Source organism: Haematobia irritans, chromosome 4, assembly GCF_050003625.1.
Source record: "Haematobia irritans isolate KBUSLIRL chromosome 4, ASM5000362v1, whole genome shotgun sequence".
In the NCBI taxonomy this organism is placed as follows: Eukaryota; Metazoa; Arthropoda; class Insecta; order Diptera; family Muscidae; genus Haematobia; species Haematobia irritans.
This window is the reverse complement of record NC_134400.1, coordinates 95,343,663-95,367,166: the sequence shown is the minus strand read 5'-3', so window position 1 is coordinate 95,367,166 and position 23,504 is coordinate 95,343,663. Positions and strand designations below refer to the sequence as shown.

Sequence of the window (23,504 nt, the reverse complement as noted above, 5' to 3'; positions counted from 1 at the left end):
TTAAACCCTTTTAAAACTTTCTGCAAGATGAATTTTACTAAACATAACAGGTACACCAAAAAAGTAAACAGTTTTATTGGAAGAATAAACTAACTCGTACGAAAATTGAACTAAATTGTACTCCACACCACCAGTGGTGCCAACTGTTTTGGGCTGAAAATGTCAATTTTAAAAATATTTTTCGTCAAAATCGTCAATTCATCCCAAAGAATTCGTCAAAAAGTCGTCACTCATAAAACAGTTGAAAATTGTATACACAATAAAGCTGTTATTAAAAAAGGGGTTTTATTCATTTTAGTTACATGAATAATGCCGTTTAAATTTCTAATTAACCCCCATTTTCATAAAGCTCCGTTAATGTTCCGTTTACTAACCAACTTTTAAACCGTATTATGGACGAAGCTGTCATCTTGCATATATATTCCATATGCCAGTTAGGATCTTAACTGACGAAAATTTTTCAGTTAAAGTTAACTGGACAGAAGATATTTGCAATTTATTTTCTGTTAACTGGCAGTTAAAACCTAACGGAGCTACATGAAAATGGCAGTAAGTCATATAGTTTCCAGTTTTTTAAACGACAATTAATTGAAATAAATTTTAAACTAATTTAAATTAATATATCTGATTGTGACCACATGTACTGCATTGTGTAACAAAATTTCCTATTCTCCAAGCGAATTTAAATCCTTATTACTTGCTCATGTACAATTTTTATTATTGTTACTATTATCGGTAATGAATAAATAAATAAACTGAATTTAACTAAACTGGCTTCATAGCAATCAGAATTATTTTGCTTTAAATAGTTTTTAGACAAAAGAATACCTTGCAATGTTTAAGTTTCAAAAGGATTCCGAATTTTAGGTTTATTTATATTGATTGCTTTGAAATTTCTTTCTACATTGGAGACGGCTGGGAGCAAGCTACATATAAATTGTCATATTATTGAGATCCAAAATAACTTGTTTACATTACAACTTATGAAAATCGTCAACTTATAACTGCATCACTATGAAAAATCGTCAAATCGACATAAAAACCCTTAAAAGGAAACAGTTGAGTCGTGCATTTTAAAAAATCGTCATCTCATAACTAAGTTGTTTAAAGTCGTCGTCAAATCGTCAGAGGCCAAATTTTCCATCAAAAATCGTCACAATGACGAAAAATCGTCAGAGTTGGCACCGCTGCACACCACTACAAAAACATTTTGTTATTCAGTGTAATTTACAATGTATATATGTAACTTGCAATTTATTACAAAATTATTTTATTTAACAATTATTTTTTTAGACTTTTGTTAGCTTCTCTCGCGAATTTAAAATAACAAAATGACAGCAAGATATTTTGGAGAACACTTTCATTAACCTTTGTGCACTCCTTGGTTCAATTTGACCCAACATTGATTTTAAAACGTAATTTGTATTCCTTTAGTTATTGGATATTTTTTTGAAACTTTTATTTATTCATTACAAGGATGAAATGTATGGTTATAGAAGATAATAATAAAAATAAAATATTTCCATAATCCGCTCGTGGAAAGGGTAATTATCCAAGGAGTGAACAAGGGTGAAAAAACTGTTTTCAGAGATGCCATATCGTTATTACACCATGAAAAAGTGTAGCAACACTTCGCGTGTTTATCATTCATTATCTGTTAACTTAAACAATTGGATACTTGTCTAATCTCAACATTCATTCTTTTATGTCGACGAAATAACTAAAAGTCGATCATATTTAATCCACAATATATTTGTATTGATTCCTTACACTCATGGATATGTCAGTTGTCATTGTAAGATTTTTTTCTTCTAAATACGACAAAACTTGAAGATTTATTCCCGGAGTTGTTGTTTTCGTGGCTTCTAAATATTAACTAATAAAGACCAAAGAGTAAAACTTAAATTACTCTGTACATTTAGTGATTCAACAACAACACACCAGACGTCATATCTGTTGCTGAGTTATGAATACGCACAGTGTGGTTAATTCAGCAACATGTGTTTGCCGATGTTAGCGTAAGTTCGTAGATGAGAACAGTGTTGCCATTTTTTGGGACTTAAATGGGGACTTCCCAAAAAACAAAAAAATGTTGATATTGCAGCCCCCCAATAAACACAAACGTTTGAAAAATGCTAAATTTCAACAATTTTTCAAACATTTTTTCAAAGGATTAGGGTAATATTCAAGTTGAGAAATTGTTGAGAAAATCGCGTTCTCAACAAAAAACAGACATTACCCTCAACAGTGAAATTCAACACATTAGCAATAATATCTCAAGTGTTATCCTCAAATTGAAATGCATCGCTACTCAATAATTTGTCAAACAATTTTCGATGCGAGTCAAATTCAAAATTAACATCGTTGCAAATACTTTTCAACCTAAATTTGTATGAATGATATCCCAGCTTCAAATTGAAAGTCAAAGCCAAAATTCTATGAATTTTGTATAATTTATTAATTTTCATCAAAATAAAATATATAATAATACACTACACTACATAATACACTACATTACCAATTGATAAATAATAATCTTATTAAACATATCAACAAATAAGAACAAAACAAAAAAAAAAAAAAAACAAACAACAAAACTTTAAATATCTTAAACATTATTAGTAAACACTTTTGCATTGATAATTCGATTTCCTTCCTTTTGGTGTCATAAAACAGCATTAACATTTATTAACATGCGGGCAATTTGAAATCAGGAACGTACTGGACCGCGTGTTAGAATTGATTTCCAGCATAAGGAATTCACAAAATATCCATTTTAAACTGATAATAGCATATGAATTAAACTGACGATGTGATGCACATGTTCATCCAGAAGTTGTTGATTTCAACAATTTGATGTTTTTAACAATTTTAATAGGTTGCACTTGTAATGTTTCTGGAAACTTTTTCTTGTCTGGAAACTTTTTCTTGTCGATAAGCCACTCATTTTTCATTGGTCAGCTTCTTAATGTTTGCAAGAATGTAGCATCCAAAGATTTTAGTTTTCTGCAAAGAGATTTAAATTTAGTGTCTTCTCTCGTGTTGATTTAATTTTTCATATTGACGTACCAATTATTATAAACTATTTGAAGCAGTTCCAGTTAATTATCCACAATTTTTTCATCGGCCAGCTTTTTAATGTTTTCTAGAACGTAGAATCCATAATTTCAGTTTTCTGCAAAGAGATATACATTTCGTGACTTCCTTAAAGTTTTATTTCATTTTTATACCCTCCATCATAGGATGAGGGTATATTAACTTTGTCATTCCGTTTGTAACACATCGAAATATTGCTCTAAGACCCTATAAAGTATATATATTCTGGGTCGTGGTGAAATTCTGAGTCGATCTGAGCATGTCCGTCCGTCCGTCTGTTGAAATCACGCTAACTTCCAAACGAAACAAGCTATCGACTTGAAACTTGGCACAAGTCGTTGTTATCGATGTAGGTCGGATGGTATTGAAAATGGGCCATATCGGTTCACTTTTACGTATAGCCCCTATATAAAGGGACCCTCAGATTTGGCTTGTGGAGCCTCTAACAGAAGCATATTTCATCCGATCCGGCTGAAATTTGGTACATGGTGTTGGTATATGGTCTCTAACAACCATGCAAAAATTGGTTCACATCGGTCCATAATTATATATAGCCCCCATATAAACCGATCCCCAGATTTGGCTTGCGGAGCCTAAAAGAGAAGCAAATTTCATCCAATCCGGCTGAAATTTGGTACATGGTGTAAGTATATGGTCTCTAACAACCGTGCAAAAATTGGTCCACATCGGTTCATAATTATATATAGCCCCCATATAAACCGATCCCCAGATTTGCTTTGCGGAGCCTCAAAGAGAAGAAAATTTCATCCCATCCGGCTGAAATTTGGTACATGATGTTGGTATATGTCTCTAACAACCATGCTAAACTTGGTCCACATCGGTCAATAATTATATATAGACCCCATATAAACCGATCCCCAGATTTGGCTTGCGGAGCCTCAAAGAGAAGCAAATTTCATCTGATCCGGCTGAAATTTGGTACATGGTGTTGGTATATGGTCTCTAACAACCATGCAAAAATTGGTCCACATCGGTCCTTAATTATATATAGACCCCATATAAACCGATCTCCAGATTTGGCTTGCGAAGCCTCAAAGAGAAGCAAATTGCATCCGATCCGGCTGAAATTTGGTACATGGTGTTGGTATACGGTCTCTAACAACCGTGCAAAAATTGGTTCACATCGGTCCATAATTATATATAGCGCCCATATAAAACGATCCCCAGATTTGGCTTGCGGAGCCTCAAAGAGAAGCAAATTTCATCCGATCCGACTGAAATTTGGTACATGATATTGGTTATGGTCTCTAACAATCATGCAAAAATTGGTCCACATCGGTTCATAATTATATATAGCCCCCATATAAACCGATCCCCAGATTTGACTTGCGAAGTCTCCAAGAGAAGCAAATTTCATCCAATCCGGTTGTAATTTGGAACATGGTGTTAGTATATGATCTTTAAGAACCGTGCCAGAATTGGTCCATATCGGTCCATAATTATATATAGCCCCCATATAAAACGTTTTCCAGATTTGACCTCCGGAACCTCTTGGAGGAGCAAAATTCATCCGATCAGGTTCAAATTAGGAACGTGGTGTTAGTATATGGTCGCTAACAACCATACCAAAATTGGTCCAATCACACAAAAATTGATCCATATCGGTTCATAATCATGGTTGCCACTAGAGCCAAAAATAGTCTACCAAAATTTTATTTCTATAGAAAATTTTATCAAAATTTTATTTCTATACAAAATTTTGTCAAAATTTTATTTCTATAGAAAATTTTGTCAAAATTTTATTTCTATAGAAAATTTTGTCAAAATTTTATTTCTAGAAAAAATTTTGTTAAAATTTTATTCGGTTCATAATAAAATTTTCATCATTGTCAAAATTTTATTTCTATAGAAAATTTTGTTCAAATTTTATTCGGTTCATAATCATGGTTGCCACTCGAGCCAAAAATAATCTACCAAGATTTTATTTCTATAGAAAATTTTGTCAGAAGTTTATTTCTATAGAAAATTTTGTGAAAATTTTATTTCTATAGAAAATTTTTGTTAAAATTTTATTTCTGTAGAAAATTTTGTCAAAATTTTATGTCTACTTTGTCAAACTGAATTATATACGTATTGGATCGATCTTTTTTGATTTAATATATACCACGTATGGACTTACATACAATTTAGAAGGTGGTGTTAGGAGATTTTAAGAAACCTTGCCATCGGCAAGCGTTACCGCAACTTAAGTAATTCGATTGTGGATGGCAGTGTTTAGAAGAAGTTTCTACGCAATCCATGATGGAGGGTACATAAGCTTCGGCCTGGCCGAACTTACGGCCGTATATACTTGTTTATTTTCACTTACCTATTTTTATAAACTATTTGGTTATTTGTCTAAAATTTTCTATTTTTTTTTATTTCTTGCAATTGACCACGAACTTCGTTGCACAAATAAGTATTGAAAACCACATGGTTTTTTTCGTTGCATTTTAGGGTAGTGTTTTGTCAAAGTTTTCTCATATTATCTTCAACACCTTTTCAAAGATTTCGTCAACATTTTGGCAAATTGGAAGTAATTCGCAAACAATTTGAAGATGTATTGAAAATGAGCTATTTCAAGTCAAGTTGAATTTATGTTGAAAATTATATTTACCCTCAAACTGAAAAGTTGTTGCATTTGAAAAACGCTCATCCTGTGTTTATTGGGCCGCAAGCTGATATAACAAAAATGTTATATTTTTTTATACCCTCCATCATAGGATGGGGGTATATTAACTTTGTAATTCCGTTTTTAACACATCGAAATATTGCTCTAAGACCCCATAAAGTATATATATTCTGGGTCGTGGTGAAATTCTGAGTCGATCTAAGCATGTCCGTCCGTCCGTCCGTCTGTTGAAATCACGCTAACTTCCGAACGAAACAAGCTATCGACTTGAAACTTGGCACAAGTAGTTGTTATCGATGTAGGTCGGATGGTATTGAAAATGCGCCATATCGGTCCACTTTTACGTATAGCCCCCATATAAGGGGACCCTCAGATTTGGCTTGTGGAGCCTAAAAGAGAAGCAAATTTCATCCGATCCGGCTGAAATTTGGTACATGGTGTTAGTATATGGTCTCTAATGGCCATGCAAAAATTGGTACACATCGGTCCATAATTATATATAGCTCCCATATAAACCGATCCCCAGATTTGGCTTGCGGAGCCTCAAAGAGAAGCAAATTTCATCCGATCCGGCTGAAATTTGGTACATGATGTTGGTATATGGTCTCTAACAACCATGCAAAAATTGGTCCACATCGGTCCATAATTATATATAGACCCCATATAAACCGATCTCCAGATTTGGCTTGCGAAGCCTCAAAGAGAAGCAAATTGCATCCGATCCGGCTGAAATTTGGTACATGGTATTGGTATATGGTCTCTAACAACCGTGCAAAAATTGGTCCACATCGGTCCATAATAATATATAGCGCCCATATAAACCGATCCCCAGATTTGGGTTGCGGAGCCTCAAAGAGAAGCAAATTTCATCCGATCCGCCTGAAATTTGGTACATGATATTGGTATATGGTCTCTAAGAACCATGCAAAAATTGGTCCACATCGGTTCATAATTATATATAGCCCCCACAAGGCCGTAGCCAGGATTTTAATTCGGTGTGGGGGGGTTCAACTTTAAAAACAAATATTTATATAATCTCTTGTGTAGAAAATTTTATTTATGCATAGGTATGTATACAATATTTTTATACCCACCAACATAGAATGGTGCCGGGGGTATAATAGGTTTGTCATTCCGTTTGTAACACATCGAAATATCGATTTCCGACTATATAATGTATATATATTCTTGATCAGGGAGAAATTCTAAGACGATATAACGATGTCCGTCTGCCCGTCTGTCTGTCTGTTGTAGTCACGCTACAGTCTTCAATAATGAAGCAATAGTACTGAAATTTTGCACAAACTCGTCTTTTGTCTGCAGGCAGGTCAAGTTCGAAGATGGGCTATATCGGTCCAGGTTTTGATATAGTCCCCATATAAACCGACCTCCCGGTTTGGGGTCTTGGGATTATAGAAATCGTAGTTTTTATCCAATTTGCCTGAAATTTGAAACCTAGAGGTATTTTATGACCATAAAGAGGTGTGCCAAAAATTGTGATTATCGGTCCATGTTTTGGTATAGCCCCAAAAAGACCGATCTCCCGATTTTACTTTTTGGGCTTATAGAAACCGCAGTTTTTATTCAATTTACCTGAAATTGGAAATCTAGAGGTATTGTAGGACCACAAATACGTGTGCCAAAAATTGTGAGTATCGATCCATATTTTGGTATAGCCCCCATATAGACCGATCTCCCGATTTTACTTCTTGGGATTATAGAAACCGCAGTTTTTATTCAATTTACCTGAAATTAGAAATCTAGAGGTATTGTAGGACCACAAATACGTGTGCTAAAAATTGTGAGTATCGGTCCATGTTTTGGTATGGTCCCCATATAAAACGACCTCCCGATATGGGGTCTTGGGCTTATAGAAACCGTAGTTTTTATCCAATTTGTCTGAAATTGGAAATCTAGAGGTATTTTAGGACCATAAAGAGGTGTGCCGAAAATGGTGAGTATCGGTCCATATTTTGGTATAGCCCCCATATAGACCGATTTCAAGATTTTACTTCTTGGGCTTCTAGAATCCGAAGTTTTTATCCTATTTGCCTGAAATTGGAAATCTAGAGGTATTTTCGGGTCATAAAGAGGTGTGCCGAAAACGGTGAGTATCGGTCCATATTTTAGTATAGCCCCCATAAGAACGATCTCCCGATTTAACTCCTTAGGTTTCTAGAAACCGTAGTTTTTATCTGATTTGCCTGAAATTGTAAATATTCTGGTAGTTTAGGCGCACAAAAACGTGTATCGGATTAAGTTTTTATCGATCCATTTGGTAATGCCTCCATATAGACCGACTTCACTTCTTGAGGGTGTAGAAGGCGCACTGATCATGAAAATTGCTTGAAACTCAATGTAAAATTTCCAGATTTTACTTCTACACATTTAAGATTTCAAATCAAGACTTTATTTTATAATTTTCTTGCACACTTACAAGAGATGTTAATGATTCCTCTAAAACTCAAACAAAAATGGTTCTTATAAATCCAGAATCTGATATAGTCCTCATAGGTGAAATCTTTAAATTTATCTTCGGGAATATCCTCAAGCCCTCCTGAAATTTCAAAGGAAACCCTAATATTTGGTTCATGGTGGTGAGTATTTAAGATTCGGCCCGGCCGAACTTAGTGCTGTATATACGTGTTATAATATTAAATTGAGCCGACGGGCTTTTTGGGCAGCAAATAAATCAATGACTTCTTCAGTCGGCACATTTATTCGGCGATGAACCGACATTAATGCCAATCCTTTGGGTCTACTCTCGCTAGTCGAATTTCTAAGATACGTCTTTAATCTCTTCATTGTTGAAAATGAACGTTCGGATGAGCACGTAGTAACTGCAGAGATGGAAAATGCAGTACTATAGTACTTTTTTCAAACCTTTTTCACCCCGGTCAGTACCGTAGTACCCCCGCGAATGATTTAGTACCTTTTGTGTAGACATTTTTGAGTCGATATCAGATTTATGGTACAATAGCTTTGACAAAATATTTTAATATTTTGAGAAAGTCTTTATCAACCTTATTTGCTAATAGTCTTTTACAAATATGACAAAACAGACATGTTCATGTGGGAAGAAAATCTCGATTTTGTAAAAGACATAGTCAAAAACAGGATTTTATTGAACTTCAAGAAAGTTTTAGTCGAAAAAAGAATGCGATTCTATATTATCGATTTTTTATTTCGGTAGAAATAGTTGTAAACATTTTATTTCTATATAGAATTTTTACAAAATTTTATTTTTATAGAAAATTTTGTCAAAATTTTATTTCAATTGAAAATTTTGTAAAAATTTTATTTCTATAGCAAATTTTTGCAAAATTTTATTTCTATAGAAAATTTTGTCAAAATTTTATTTTCTTTAAAATTCAGTCTCTTGACAATAATCTTCCAGTGAAATTTTTGTTGAAATTTAATAAAAAGTACCTTTCCGCTCAAAAAATACCTTTTTTGTACTTTCTTAAAAATTGTATTTTCCATCCCTGAGTAACTGGCAAAGTGACCAAAATTTTTAAAAGAATATGCACGTTTGGAAAAATCTCTTTATTGCTTCCATCGCTGAATTAGGCAGGTTGTTTTCGCAGGTTTTGCGCCATTTCATTTACACATGTGTGTTTGGCTGTTTCGTTCTTGTTGCTACGGCCAAACAAAGCGAGTCATGTTCACAAAAAGAACAACAAACACAAATAAAAAGCAGAAAGACATCCCAATAAACACAAACGTTTGAAAAATGCTAAATTTCAACAATTTTTCAAACATTTTTTCAAACATTTTTTCAAAGGATTAGGGTAATATTCAAGTTGAGAAATTGTTGAGAAAATCGCGTTCTCAACAAAAAACAGACATTACCCTCAACAGTGAAATTCAACACATTAGCAATAATATCTCAAGTGTTATCCTCAAATTGAAATGCATCGCTACTCAATAATTTGTCAAACAATTTTTGATGCGAGTCAAATTCAAAATTAACATCGTTGCAAATACTTTTCAACCTAAATTTGTATGAATGATATCCCCACTTCAAATTGAAAGTCAATGCCAAAATTCTATGCATTTGGTATAATTTATTCATTTTCATCAAAATAAAATATATAATAATACACTACACTACAATACCAATTGATAAATAATAATCTTATTAAACATATCAACAAATAAGAACAAAAAAAAAAAAAAACAACAAACAACAAAACTTTAACATCTTAAACATTATTAGTAAACACTTTTGCATTGATAATTCGATTTCCTTCCTTTTGGTGTCATAAAACAGCATTAAAATTTATTAACATGCGGGCAATTTGAAATTAGGAACGTACTGGACCTGGACTGACGATGTGATGCACATTTTCATCCAGAAGTTGTTGATTTCAACAATTTGTTGTTTTTAACAATTTTAATTGGTTGCACTTGTAATGTTTCTGGAAACTTTTTCTTGTCGATAAGCCACTCATTTTTCATTGGTCAGCTTCTTATTGTTTGCAAGAATGTACACGCTCACAAAAAATCGCTTCTGTAACATATACTCCCAAACATATTTTGCTTCAAGCATATACATTTTTGGGCATTGCCCAAACATTTATATGTTTGATCTCTACCAATATATAATATGTTTGAAAGCATATTGGTCTAAACAATATATGTTTGGGTAGTCTAAGTTCCAAACATTTTGTATTTTTGCATCCAAATTCAATAATGTTGTCTTCCAAAAAACAATATGTTATTATGTGAACATATAATATGTTTGGAAGCATTTTGCACCCAAAAATATTATATGCTTAAAAAAAATTCTCCCAAACAATATTGTGCTCAAAATTTTATTTATTTATTTATATATTTACAATCATAATGAATTATGAAAATGAACAGGTAATATAGGTGCTAACAACATAGGTTTTCGACCTGAATGCTCAAAATTTTGTTTCTGCCCAATAGTATATTCCCCCACATCTTTCTCACTTCCACGAGATTTTTTAGTTCTTAGCACCTTTTTCTGTAATACAAACATTGTAGAAGAAATTATTCAATTGTATGATTTTTTTTATTTTAATTTTACCTTTTGCCGGACGGGGATTCGAACAGCGGACCACACAGTTTGTAAGGATCAAAGAAGTAGCTGATCAATTGCCCAAGGAAAAATAAAATGTTAATTTTGTAATAACTAGCAACAACCACCAACTTAATTCAATATCGCTCCCTGTTAAATAGCGCTCCAAGCTACTAAACACATATATGTTTATAGGCTATTTCTAAATTAATATATGTTTGCATCCAAACATATTATATTTACAAACATTTTATGTCCCAAACATAATATGTTCTAACATATTAACATATATGTCCTAAACATGTTATGCTAGTTTATGAACATTATATGCTTGCACTCAAAAATATTGTGTTTAAAAATTTGTATTCCAAACATATAATGTTTATAGCCAAACATATGAAAAACAGTCTTTTTCATCCGTGTAGCATCCAAAGATTTTAGTTTTCTGCAAAGAGATTTAAATTTAGTGACTTCTTTAAAGTGTTGATTTAATTTTTCATATTGACGTACCAATTATTATAAACTATTTGAAGCAGTTCCAGTTAATTGTCCACCATTTTTTCATCGGTCAGCGTTTTAATGTTTTCAAGAACGTAGAATCCATAATTTTAGTTTTCTGCAAAGAGATATACATTTAGTGACTTCCTTAAAGTTTTATTTCATTTATTATTTTCACTTACCTATTTTTATAAACTATTTGGTTATTTGTCTAAAATTTTCCATTTTTTTTATTTCTTGCAATGGACCACGAACTTCGTTGCACAAATAAGTATTGAAAACCACATGGTTTTTTCGTTGCATTTTAGGGTAGTGTTTTGTCAAAGTTTTCTCATATTATCTTCAACACCTTTTCAAAGATTTCGTCAACATTTTGGCAAATTGGAAGTAATTCGCAAACAATTTGAAGATGTATTGAAAATGAGCTATTTCAAGTCAAGTTGAATTTATGTTGAAAATTATATTTACCCTCAAACTGAAAAGTTGTTGCCTTTGAAAAACGCTCATCTTGTGTTTATTGGGATTTTTCAAAAATGAAATTTGTGGTGCGAGAACAAAAACAATTTGTTTTTTCGACCGTCGTTTGACGGGCTTTTCAACTAGTATTCTATGATTTGTGCAAGTTTTATAGGTAAGCGTTTTTCAAAATAAAACCTCCAGCTTTTCTTCAACATCTTCGATAAGATTTTTCTATGCAGCTAAAAATATATATTTATTTATATAAAAATAATCATTCATTTCGGGGGGGGGTAGAAATTTTTGTCAAAATTTTCTTTCTATAGAAAATTTTGTCAAAATTTTTATTTCTATAGAAAATTTTGTGAAAATTTTATTTCTATAGAAAATTTTGTTAAAATTTTATTTCTGTAGAAAATTTTGTCAAAATTTTATGTCTACTTTGTCAAACTGAATTATATACGTATTGGATCGATCTTTTTTGATTTAATATATACCACGTATGGACTTACATACAATTTAGAAGATGGTGTTTGGAGGTTTTAAGATACCTTGCCATCGGCAAGCGTTACCGCAACTTAAGTAATTCGATTCTGGATGGCAGTGTTTAGAAGAAGTTTCTACGCAATCCATGATGGAGGGTACATAAGCTTCGGCCTGCCCGAACTTACGGCCGTATATACTTGTTAAATGATTAAATTAATACGAATTTTCTACAGCAGAGCCTATTTTTGATTTTTCCTAAAAACTTGTCAAACCTTTATTGGGGATTCCTGTGAAGAATTTTAATTTAAATTGGGAAGTTTTAGGGTCGAAAGCGACCCCATTTTGGGGACAAGAGCCTGAAAAATACTGACAACACTTATATTTTTTTCCTACACACCGAAAAATTGTTACAATTTTGAAAAAGTTTAATATTTATACTTTCAATTTTTTAGTCGTTTTTGTATTTGATAAAAAAATATCAACGACCAAATAAGCTAGTATTTATCATAGGCTGTCCATTACATCTCTTTTAAAGAGAACATGTTCTCTTTTTGTGTTCGTATCTCTTTTTTCGGTGCCGTATTTTTATGTCCAACAGTGCTCTTTATGTACTCTATTAAAAAAAAAAAACTCCTAGATTGATGGAATTTTATTTATTTAGTAGGAATTCGCCACAATTGTTCGCCACAAATTGTTTACTGGGTCTGTTGACAAATTAAAGGCCGAAACACAATTGCGACGTTTCGACGTACTGCGTAAAAATTAGAAATAGATGTAATTGAACGTACGACGTAAATACGCCAATACGTTATCGTCGTCAATTGTGGCGAGATCATAGGAACATGTGTGTTTTATTTTTGACAGCGTATTTTTGAATTTATTCTGTTTATTTTTTAAGAAAATGTGATTCTTTTTGTTTTTTATTCTTTTATCATATATATATTTCGTTGTTTCTATCATTAGAAACTATTATTATTATTTTAATTTTAACATCAATAAAATTATTAATTATTTAATAAAGAATTTTTTTATTGTAAACTCTTTTTTAGTTAAAACGTTCTCTTTTTTTAAAGCGAAAGTTCTCTTTTGAAAATTATCCATATGGAAACCCTAATTTATCACTAAAGGTCCGTTTCCGCGTCGAAAACCAGCTTGTTTTCACGATTTTTGGAATCGATGAAATTAGAAATGTGACAAAAACAACTTTCTTTTCCATTTATGCACTAAAAAAAAAAAATACTTGAATTCAAAGATTTTGATCTTTCCTTAAACCAAAGATTTGCTTCTTTAAAATAAAGTCACTTTTTTGGGATCTGTTTAGCCTTAAGTCTAGGCTCTGTTAATTTAAAATTTGGACACAAATCCAAAAAAATCTTTAAGCCAAAGATTCAAAATTCATAGATTCAATATCTCAGTTAATTTATTTTTTCTTTAAATCAATTATTTCAATTATTCGCATTCTAAATTTAAAGGAAACAATTCTTAATGAAAAGATTAAGATCTTTCTTTTAATTAAAAGTTATTTTTTTAAGAAAATAATTCTTAATATTTTGTAAATTGTATATCCTAAAGTTTGGGTTAAATTGTCTTTCTTATTATGTCAATATTTTTGTCAGTGTGTAAATATGACCCATAACAAAGGAATATGTGAAATTCCTCAAATAAAGCATAGTCTATATTTGAAGCAATTAATCCAAATAATTCATAAATTTAAAGATATTTAAAATATTTTTCTTTACTTTAAAGAAAATTTGTCTTAGTTCACAGACATACGACTTTAATGAAGGGACACTAATATCAAAGATTTGTGACCTAAATTTAATGAAAAAATATTTAAATCAAAGATTATGAAAGATTAATTAAAATTCTTTATTTTAAAGAAATGTGTAAATTGCTTGACCCAAATTGTGGGTTGCATAATCTTTCACATTAGGTAAATATTTTATTCAATTTAAAGATGATACTAATACTTAAGAAGTGAGTCAGGTTTTTAAAGACAAGGGTATATCACTTCAACAGAATTTTCTTTTGGGTAAAAAGGAAAATTTAATATAAAATAACATAACTCTAAGGTCAAAACGCCTTCAATGAAAAGTTTATCGGCTTTTGCTCAGGTAAACAAATCTTTGTATCAGAGATATGCGTCTTCTACACTCAAAAAAAAAGTTTACTTGGATCCAAAGTTTTTGACCTTCTCTTAAGACCTTCCGAGCCAAAGATGCGGCTTCTTTCACATAAAGAAATTTTTTATCTGGCTTTAAATCTAGGACCAATAAAATTAAAATTAGGATAAAGATCTCATTTATCAAATTTTCATTCTCTTTTCGCGGTGTATTAATAAAGGTACTCACGTACAAACAAATGCCAGTTGAAAAATCCAAATTATAACGGATACTTCAAAGTAAAAGATGTTTTCTTAATTCGAAAAAAAAACTTTAAACCAAAGACGCTAAATCCTCAAAATAAGACTTAGCCTATAAATCTAAAGTTTCAATATTTCAGTTAATTTAAGGACAATTCCTTTAAATCAAAAATGTGTTTCTTTACTTTAAGAAAAATTAGCCTTAGTTCAAGAACTTTAACGGAGGGACGTAAATTTACAAAATTTGTGTCCTAAATTTAAAGAAAAAAATTTTGAAGCAAAGATTACAAACTTTATTTTAATTAAAACTTCATTATTTAAAAAAAATTGTCCTTAATATTTTGTAAATTTCGTATCCTAAAATTTAGGTTGCATTCATATTCTAAGTACATGAAATCTTTGAGCAATGTTTTTTTCAGTGTGATATTTTCCCAAATAAATAATTTTTATACTTTTTTATGATTTTTAATGCATTCTAACGCTTGTTTGAAACGTTTTTTCAAACATTATCGATTTTTCTATAATGGATTTAGCATTTTTGTGGCAAAATTTGAATAATTTGTACCATTTTATTTATTCTTACTATTTTTTAAACTATTTGAAAAAAAAACAAAAAATTACGCATTAAAATAAAAAAATTAAGTAAAAAAACTTCCTGTGTAGTTAAAATAGTTAACTTCTTTGTGAAGACATTTTTGGAAGTGCTTTTAATGTTGTGCCTTTAGAACAACTCCCAATTTTTTGCTGGGAAAAGTGTGGAACTACCCTACGGGAAATGGATCAACCACAGAACTGGTACAGGACTAGTCCCTGGTGTGTATGGACCAGTCCCAGTTCTGATCAAAACGTATGGAAGGGACCGTCCACTTTAACATGGGTTTGTCATTGACGGAGTAAACTTACATTTTAGGACGCGTCTTGGACTCATCCCAAAGGACACGTCCTGGGACAATTTAGCAGGAGCAACCCATAAACAGGTCCTCCGGAACCAGTCTCGGACAAGGTCTTAGAAATCTCTTTCAATTTGGGCTCCTAATCGAACCCGAAATGAAAACAAGTATATACGGCCGTAAGTTCGGCCAGGCCGAAGCTTATGTACCCTCCACCATGGATTGCGTAGAAACTACTACTGAAGACTGTCATCCACACTTTTGTAACTTTTGCCGATGACAAGGTATCTTAAAACTTCCTAATACCGTAATATATACCACGTAGTCCATACGTGGTATATATTAAACTTAAAATGGTCCATTAAATACGTATATAATAAAGTTTGACAAAATTTTCTATAGAAATAAAATTTTGACAAAATAAAATTTTGACAACATTTTCTATAGAAATATGATTTTAACAAATTTTTCTATAGAAATAATATTTTGACAAAATTTTCTTTTGCATGGTTATTAGCGGCCATATATTAACACCACGTTGCAAATTTCAACCGGATCGGATGAATTTTGCTCGTCCAAGTGGCTCCGCAGTTCAAATCTGGGGATCGGTTTATATAGGGCTATATATAATTATGGATTGAATGATTCTTAGAGACTATATACTAATACCATGTACCAAATTTCAGCCGGATCGGATGAAATTTGCTTCTCTTAGAGGATCCGCAAACCAAATCTGGGAATCGGTTTATATGGGGGCTATATATAATTATGGACCAATATGGACCAATTTTTGTATGGTTGTTAGAGACCCTATACTAACACCACGTACCAAATTTCAACCGGATCGGATGAATTTTGCTCTTCTAAGAGGCTCCGGAGTTCAAATCTGGAGATCGGTTTTAATGGGGGCCGATATGGACCAATTTTTACATGGTTGTTAGAGACCATATACTAATACAATGTACCAAATTTCAGCCGTATCGGATGAAATTTGCTTCTCTTTGAGGCTCCGCAAACCAAATCTGGGGATCGGTTTATATAAGGGCTATATATAATTATGGACCGATGTCGACCAATTTTTGCATGGTTATTAAAGACCATATACTAACACCATGTACCAAATTTCAGCCAGATCGGATGAAGTGTGCTTCTCTTAGAGCAATCGCAAGCCAAATGTGGGGGTCCGTTTATATGGGGGCTATACGTAAAAGTGGACCGATATGGACCAATTTTTACATGGTTGTTAGAGGCCATATACTAACACCATGTACCAAATTTCAGCCGGATCGGATGAAATTTGGTTCTCTTAGAGGCTCCGCAAGCCAAATCGGGGATCGGTTTATATGGGGGCTATATGTAATTATGGACCGATATGCACCAATTTCGGCATGGTTGTTAGATACCATATACTAACAACATGTACCAAATTTCAGCCGGATCGGATGAAATTTGCTTCTTTTAGAGCAATCGCAAGCCAAATTTGGGGTCCGTTTATATGGGGGCTGTACGTAAAAGTGGACCGATATGTACTAATTTTTGCATGATTGTTAGAGACCATATACTAACACCATGTACCAAATTTCAGCCGGATCCGATGAAATTTGCTTCTCTTAGAGCAATCGCAAGCCAAATTTGCCAAATTTTGATGAACTTGAGATATATTGGCGCGAATGTGCACCGGTTCGAATTTCGCAACAAAAAACGAATTTATCAAAAATTACTGCATATATTTGACTAGATTAGATGTACCAATTAAACCGATCGACTCAGAATCACCTCCTGAGTCGATCTAGGCCTTGGTGTCCGTCCGTCCGTCTGTCCATGTATTTGTTGTTCGCAAGATTCCGGTCGCAATTATTAACCGATTTTGATGAAATTGATGATGAACGCTATTTAACTCAAAAATAAAATCCCAGCAAAAAATTTAGCACTATTTCAGCAGGATTGTAAGGGAGAGAAGCAGTACCAACTGCTTACAAAACAACCGAATCAGCGCTGATTTTTGTGGGCGATGTCCCGATTTAGAGCAGCTTCTACATAGCGCTGATATAATTGCTCATTTTAATAGAAATATTGCTCAGAAGTGAATATAATATTGAGTATAGCATTGTTGGCGTGAAGGAAAACAGCACTACCTTTCATGCATCTATACTGCATGAATTGGTTGCAATAACGTAAACGAATGATCATAAACTAGTTTGATTACTCGTTTACGTTATTGCGATCGATTCAAGCAGTGTGGATGCACTGCTGAAGTATTTTTTTGCTAGAATGGTACACTCATACCTTCTTTAGCTAATAAGTTTAAAACGGTGCATCCAAATTTATCGATGTATTTTGAACAAGCCTAAGTCAACAGTAAATATATTTTTAAAAAGTTATAAAATTAATGGATATTTGCACAGAAAAATTAGAACTGGAAGGGCCTCCAAAATTAGCTCCGATGTGACGAAGAGCAAACTTTTGCGCCTGGTAAAGAAGAACCCAAAAATTTCGGATGTTGATATCTCCAAATCCCTCAAGGAGGGAGGGCAGTTCGGAAACTTCTTAGCCTAGCACATAAAGCGCGGTATAAACAGAAAAAAGTTAAGTGTTTTGGAAACTTCCATCTCTGTTATGAACACATTTTGGTTCGATCTGGCAACTCCTTCATATAGAAACATGTGTTCAAAAGATGCATCCGCATTTTTTACAATGGAAATATTAGAAATGCGTGCTGTCATTAAATATTTACATAAAAAGATTTATCGGGACAAGAAATTCGTAATGATATGGTGAATGTGTTATGTGAAAGTGCTCCTTCATATGCAACAGTAAAAAATTGGGTTGCTGAATTTAAACGTGGTCGTACAACCATTGAAGATGAACCACGTAGTGGACGTCCAAAAACAGCAACAACAACAGAAAGTGCATGATCGACGAATAAAAGTGCGTGAAATTGCTAATAAAGGGTGATACGGTCAAAATTTGGTCAATATAAACTTGACGTATTTCTTTCAATTTTGCATTTAAAAAACCTGAACACCCCTCATTTGGAAGGTGTGTGTGTAGAATGTTGCTCCTATTTTGATTTTGGAATTCACTCTTCAGTTGTCAAAATGCCGTCCAAGCAAGAAGAGCAGCTTATCAAAATTTTGCTCGCGCATCGCGAAAATCCGAGCTACTCGCACGCAAAGCTGGCAAAATCGCTAAAAGTTGCCAAATCAACCGTTACAAATGTAATTAAAGTGTTTTGGGAACGTTTGTCGACAGCCAGGAAGTCTGGATCGGGGGGAAATCGAAAACCGGTAGCCGCTGAGACGACAAAGAGAGTTGCCGGTAGTTTCAAGCGAAACCCTAACCTCTCTCTCCGAGATGCCGCAAATAAGCTGGGTGTATCGTCTACAACCGTGCATCAAGCCAAAAAACGAGCCGGACTATCGACTTACAAGAAGGTAGTGACTCCAAATCGCGATGATAAACAAAATACGACGGCCAAAGCGCGATCCCGGAGGCTGTACACGACGATGCTGACGAAGTTTGACTGCGTGGTAATGGACGACGAAACCTACGTCAAAGCCGACTACAAGCAGCTTCCGGGACAGGAGTTTTATACTGCAAAAGGAAGGGGAGAGGTAGCAAATATTTTCAAGCACATAAAACTGTCAAAGTTCGCAAAGAAATATCTGGTTTGGCAAGCCATCTGTACCTGTGGCTTGAAAAGCAGAATTTTCATAGCTTCCGGGACTGTCAACCAAGAAATTTACGTGAAAGAGTGTTTGAATAAACGTCTGCTGCTTTTCCTGAAGAAACACGGTTGTTCCGTACTGTTTTGGCCGGATTTGGCATCTTGCCATTACGTTAAAAAGGCAATGGAGTGGTACGCCGCCAACAACGTGCAGGTGGTTCCCAAAGACAAGAACCCTCCCAACACGCCAGAGCTCCGCCCAATTGAGAAATACTGGGCTATTGTCAAGCGGAACCTAGAGAAGACAAAAAAAACTGCTAAGGACGAACAGCAGTTCAAGGCAAACTGGCTTTCTGCGGCGAAGAAGGTGGACAAGGTGGCTGTACAAAATCTGATGGCAGGTGTCAAGCGTGAGGCCCGGCAATTCGGATTTGGAAGAGCGAAAGCCTGAATTTTATACTAATTGAACTTGAAAAAGAAATTTAATTTGATTTTTTAAATAAACGATTTCACCGATTTACACGCGTTTTCCCTTGACCAAATTTTGACCGTATCACCCTTTATCATGGGCATCTCAAATGATCGAGTCCATTTAATTTTGCATGAAGAACTATAGATGAAAAAGCTTTGTTGTTGTAGTTTTTGTAACAGTTTTTAATGTAGTTGCATCCATTTGTTCTATGCTTGTGTAGTTCAGCTGGTAGCCAGATCAAGGAACTCGGCGACAAGGATGTGGTGTGTCCAGAGTGATCTGATAGTGAGACGGGTAGGCTAAGCTGGGCAAGCAAAAAGGTGACGAGTGTCATGTGGCCCTTGATTACAGATGGGACACACGTCAGCTACGCTGCTATCAATCACTGATAAGTATGAATTGAGGCGGCTGTACTTGCCTGATCTTAGTTGGGCCAAAACTACCCTTGTCTGCCGGGGGAGGTCTCTCTCCTCCGGTGCTATGGGCGGCGGTCGGACTTCGAGAACAGGATTAACCTTGTAGCTTCTCACCGCTTCAGCTACAGTATCCTCATGAATCCTGTTCAGACCTGTCTGGTATGCTGCCTGATCTAGATGCTCTCTTTTGTAACGCTGGATCTCGGGCTCTAGAAGGTGAAGATCAACCCTTACATTCCTGGGTGGAGGTTGTCTATTCACAAGATGGTGATTTGGATGACCCCGAGCATCTTGGGGTAATTTGTTGTCGGAATTGTTCCGCCATCGACTCTGACATTCAACTGCCTGCGTACTTCCGCCGTCCATGTAGTGAATAGTGTGGCTGAGGATTTGGTGGTAGATATCCTCAAATTTCTTGCAATGAAATAACTGGTAAGATCAGCGATCGATCGCAAATGTCATCAACAATGGGCCCGGATGCCATGATTGTGCAATCGTCCGCATAAGACACAATCTCGACGCCGTCAGAAGGGAGTAGAATCGAGGACAGGTAGTGTTTAAGTTGAAACGAAAACCCTAATCAATACATGAATTCCTAGATTAGTATAAAAATACCCAAATGAATTTCTGTCTACAGTGTCGCATTGGTAGATGAGTAATCAGATAATTAAATTAAGTTTTATCCATAAAATCACTAAGCCATTTTGAAAATAGTATTTCCTTTATAAGTCACTTGCTTTTCATCCCTGTAACTACGAACACCTACTGGTAAGAAGTCGACCAAAGAAAATAAAACACAATCTTTAAATACAGTCCATTCCCAAATTGCTGTTTCATTTATTTGTATCCATGGTTTTATCGTCACCTTTGGTCATCTTTTCTGGGAGCGATAAACCAATTGATTTTTCATAAAGCTTTTGGTTTATCTTCGGCTCATGAGAGATCCATGATCATTCTGTTCATCTCACACAGGTAAAGGTAATCCCCGCTCATCCCCGCTGACTCCAACCATACTCTGTTATACCCAAACAGGTAGAAGGTAAACAGTGCCGGAGATATCACCCCGCCCTGACTTCTTGTCCCTGAATTCCACGTACGACTGGCGTCCACACATATAATTCAGAACCCAATGTTTCGTTCCTGCCGGTAGGTACGTATTCTCGATGTCCTCGAATAATGTGGCATGGTTGACCGTATCGAAAGCTTTCGATAGGTCAAGCGCCACGAGGACCGTCCTATGACACGGCTTGGGCTAATTAAGTCCCCTATTGATATGTGTCGAAATGGCATGTAAGGCTATCGTCGTACTGTGTACCTTACGGAATCCATGTTGATGGTAGGCATCTGGAAAATTCTCCACAAGGCTGGGGAGGAGTAGTGCCTCAAGTGTCTTGGCTACTGGCGAGAGAAGGGATAAATCTGGCGAACTGCTGCAGTCACCCATAATTCTCGTGGGGGCCTCTTCGTTCACCGTGCAAAATGTGGTGTCATCTATCTGCTCTGCCAAAGCTATGCCTCTCTGGTCATTACCTAGGAGTGAATGCCAAAGTTCATGGTGGGCATTAAAGTCTTCTAGAACCAATCGGTTATGCCCGCTCTACAGCCACTCAATATTTGGGCTATAACCTGGAGCACAGCTACCAACCGTCGGTATATACACATTGTATAGCTCTATCTCGGCAGCCCCAGACTTGACTGCTACCCCCATACATTCCATATACGGGTCACTAGTGTCTGGCACAAGCAGGATAGGTCTATACTGCACGGAACGGTGTATTATGAAAGCCAGGCCACACCCCCACTTCTTGTGCGATTCCGCACAATGGTAATGCACCCACTCCAAGCACCGGTTACACCTGACTGAAACCGAACGGTGGTGGATCAGGTTTCGGCAGACTGAACAATACCATGGTCCGGGGTTCTTCTCTATCCCGGCTCGGACCAACAGCAAACGGGGAAGGCTCCCCGGGATGCACGTTCTCCAACACAAAACGACGGACGAAACAACACGTACACTGATGTGGCAGCCGCTGGCCAATGGATGGGGTCCATCGGGTCAATCCGGTACACAGAACCCGCCGCCGTGGGATTGATGAAAATCTTTCAAGATTGGTGCCGCATTTGTTAACAGTCGATCAAAAACGCATAAAAATGAACATTTCTCAAGCTTGTTTGGATCGTTTTAAGCGAAATAAAATGGATTTTAAGCGTCGTTTCATAACTGTTAATGCGACATGGATTCACCACTATACTCCAGAGACAAAAGAACAATCCAAACAATGGATTGAAGCTGGAGGAAGTGCCCCAAAGAAGGCAAAAACAATTCAATCGGCTGGTAAGGTTATGACAACGGTTTTTTGGGACTTCAAAGGTATTTTATTGATTGACTATCTGCAAAAGGGTAAAACAATAAATTCAGAGTACTATTGCAACCTTTTGGATCAATTAAATGTACAAATTCGAGAAAAACGTCCTGTCTTACAACACAAAAAAATAATTTTTCATCATGACAACACACCAGCGCACAGAGTGTTTTAACAATGGCTAAAATCAACGAATTAAAAAGTACGAGTTGCTTGACCACCCAAATCTACCCAAATTATATTGAAAATTAAAAATATTTTTGAAAAACTAAATATTCTCTTTCATTGATAGGCTAAGAAGTTTCCGAACCGCCCTCGTATGTGTAAAAATTGTTTCATTTCTCTTTTGGTCGAAAATAACGGTACTTAAAATTTTTCTTTTTAACGATTTTGTCGCTAGACACCAATTCGACGTACCTTTATATGAAAGTTGTAATGAAAGTTAGAAGTTCAATAGAAAATAGTTATATGTGCATTGTACATCATTTGCATTTTTTCGCTGAAACGTGCACAGGCTCATTACAGTTTTTTTGTGTAGAATTGGATTTGAATGTGACAACGAATTCAGCAAATTATCAAGCACGATATAGGATTAAAATACGAAAAATAAATACCTAAACCGCGATTACACAGAAAAAGTTTCCGTAGTTAAACTAACGCTAAATTAAACTTATTTTTATTGCAAAAAATTATTTGTTTGTATTTAAATTTTATTATTTTTTTTTGAGAAATTTTCCACAGCGCGTTTTTTTAAGTCTCAAACATGTCTCAAACATTTGAAGAACTAAACGTGAGTATAAAGTTCAATGACCGTACACATAAGTTCAATATGAACTAAAGCAAATGAAAATTTTCGTACGATTCCCAAAAATAGTAAGAATGAACTCCTGTATTGTCAAAATGGTCATGATTTGGGACGAAGAGTTCGAAACTGTTATATTTAGCGACGAAAAGAAATTCAATTTGGATGGTCTTGATGGCCATCACAAATATTGGCGAGATTCTCGGTACCCTCGTCAAACTTGCTATAAACGCACCCACGGGGGTGGACCTCTTATGGAATGGGCAGCTTTAGGAGCACAAGAGAAATCTAAAATATGTTTTGTCCCCACTAAAATG

General features: G+C 34.8%; 1 protein-coding gene and 1 long non-coding RNA gene across 3 annotated transcripts in view; both read right to left on the bottom strand.

The window, feature by feature from the left end:
• Window positions 1–23,504, bottom strand: part of LOC142232713 (putative serine hydrolase) — a 98,757-nt gene that overhangs the window by 9,845 nt on the left and 65,408 nt on the right. The window contains exon 1 of one of the 2 annotated variants that reach the window (XM_075303365.1): window positions 1,771–1,928. The exons of the other annotated variant lie outside the window; for it this stretch is intronic. Coding sequence (XP_075159480.1) covers window positions 1,771–1,794 — 24 coding nt within the window. The 5' untranslated portion in view covers window positions 1,795–1,928. Of the gene's footprint in view, window positions 1–1,770; window positions 1,929–23,504 lie in introns of those variants that run through there. 2 annotated transcript variants of the gene reach the window in all.
• LOC142236888 (uncharacterized) lies at window positions 2,416–3,177 on the bottom strand. Its single transcript, XR_012722247.1, has 2 exons — window positions 3,070–3,177; window positions 2,416–3,006 (listed from the first exon to the last, which is right to left on the bottom strand). It is a non-coding gene; the product is annotated as an uncharacterized LOC142236888 (long non-coding RNA).